This window comes from Geospiza fortis, unplaced genomic scaffold, assembly GCF_000277835.1.
Source record: "Geospiza fortis unplaced genomic scaffold, GeoFor_1.0 scaffold69, whole genome shotgun sequence".
NCBI classification, from domain to species: Eukaryota; Metazoa; Chordata; class Aves; order Passeriformes; family Thraupidae; genus Geospiza; species Geospiza fortis.
Window position 1 is genome coordinate 526,867 of NW_005054555.1, and position 1,811 is coordinate 528,677.

General features: G+C 47.2%; 1 protein-coding gene across 2 annotated transcripts in view; it reads right to left on the reverse strand.

Annotated features, from left to right (window-relative positions):
* Positions 1-1,811, reverse strand: part of GNG12 (G protein subunit gamma 12) — a 13,662-nt gene continuing 11,851 nt past the window's right edge. For both annotated transcript variants that reach the window (XM_031064073.1, XM_031064074.1), the window contains exon 4: positions 1-230. In XM_031064073.1, coding sequence (XP_030919933.1) covers positions 105-230 — 126 coding nt within the window. In that variant the 3' untranslated portion in view covers positions 1-104. The remainder of the gene's footprint in view (positions 231-1,811) is intronic.

Sequence of the window (1,811 nt, forward strand, 5' to 3'; positions counted from 1 at the left end):
CGGGCTCAGGGGGTGCCCATGGGGCGCAGGTACCTGGGGGACTGGTGGTGCTTGGCCCGGCCCAGCGGGGCTGCAGGGGCTGGGCAGCAGGAGCTGCCCCTGCCCTATAACAAAATGCAGGTTTTCTTGTCCTTGAAGGGGTTCTCAGAGGCTGGAATTCCCATCAGCAGGGGATCCTTCTTGGCGTGCTCCTCACAGTACAGCATCAGGTCAGCCGAGGCCTTGGACACCTGCAGGGCGCAGGGAATCGGCACAGATGGGGTTTGCCATGGAAATGGGGCACAGGGAATCAGTACAAATGGGGTTTGCCATGGAAATGGGGCACAGGGAATTGGCAAAAATGGGGTTTGCCATGGAAATGGGGCACAGGGCATTGGCACAGATGGGGTTTGCCATGGAAATGGGGCACAGGGAATCAGTACAAATGGGGTTTGCCATGGAAGTGGGGCACAGGGAATCAGCAAAAATGGGGTTTGCCATGGAAATGGGGCACAGGGAATCGGCACAGATGGGGTTTGCCATGGAAATGGGGCACAGGGAATCAGTACAAATGGGGTTTGCCATGGAAGTGGGGCACAGGGAATCAGCAAAAATGGGGTTTGCCATGGAAATGGGGCACAGGGAATCGGCACAGATGGGGTTTGCCATGGAAATGGGGCACAGGGAATCGGCACAGATGGGGTTTGCCATGGAAATGGGGCACAGGGAATCGGCAAAAATGGGGTTTGCCATGGAAATGGGGCACAGGGAATCAGTACAAATGGGGTTTGCCATGGAAATGGGGCGCAGGGAATCGGTAAAAATGGGGTTTGCCATGGAAATGGGGCACAGGGAATTGGCAAAAATGGGGTTTGCCATGGAAATGGGGCACAGGGAATCAGTACAAATGGGGGTTGCCATGGAAATGGGGCACAGGGAATCAGCAAAGATGGGGTTTGCCATGGAAATGGCACCAGAATGGGGCTCAGGGCGGGGAGGGAGCCTCATGGGGCGGGAGAGGGGCTGGACATGGACTCATCCTCCAGGACCTGCTGGTGTGATCCCCAGGGAATGAGGGAAGGATGGAGCCTGGGGCTCCCTGGGGCTGCTGTGACACCAGGCAGGGAAAGGCTCCACCTGGCTCCCACAGGACACTGCAAACAGGAGGGGCTTCACACCACCACCATCACAAACCAGCCATTTCCTAACTACAACGCTTTCTAAGTGTTGCTTCACCTATCAACTTTTACCATAGCATAAATACCTTAAAGCCAATCATCCAAAATTACCCCTCATGACTTCATCTTTCATAATTCTATTTCTCCTAAGTACCTACTCTTATTTACAAAAGCACCCTTTAGAACTTTTTTCTAGCTCCATTTCTCTGTCAACAATATCTGCCCTATCCCATTTCTAAATTAACATTTCTTATCCCAAACTTTGCATACAAATCCACACTGTGTGAACCTTCTGTCAGACTTCAAGAATTGTCTACAAATCCAGTTCCCACAGGGCTTCAAAATCATTCCAGGGGGATTTTCATCTCTCCTGGAGGGACAGGACAAGGGGGAACGGCTTCTCAATGCCAGAGGGGATATTGGGTGGGATATTAGCCACAAGAAATTGATTTATTTATTATTATTATATTTCATTATTATTTATTATTATATTTTAACTATTATCTACTATTATATTAACTATTATTTATTATTATATTTTATTATTCATTATTATTCATTATTAACTATTATTTATTATTAGATTCTATTATATTTTATTATTCATTTATTATTATATAATATTATTATTTATTAAATAAATAATATTAATTA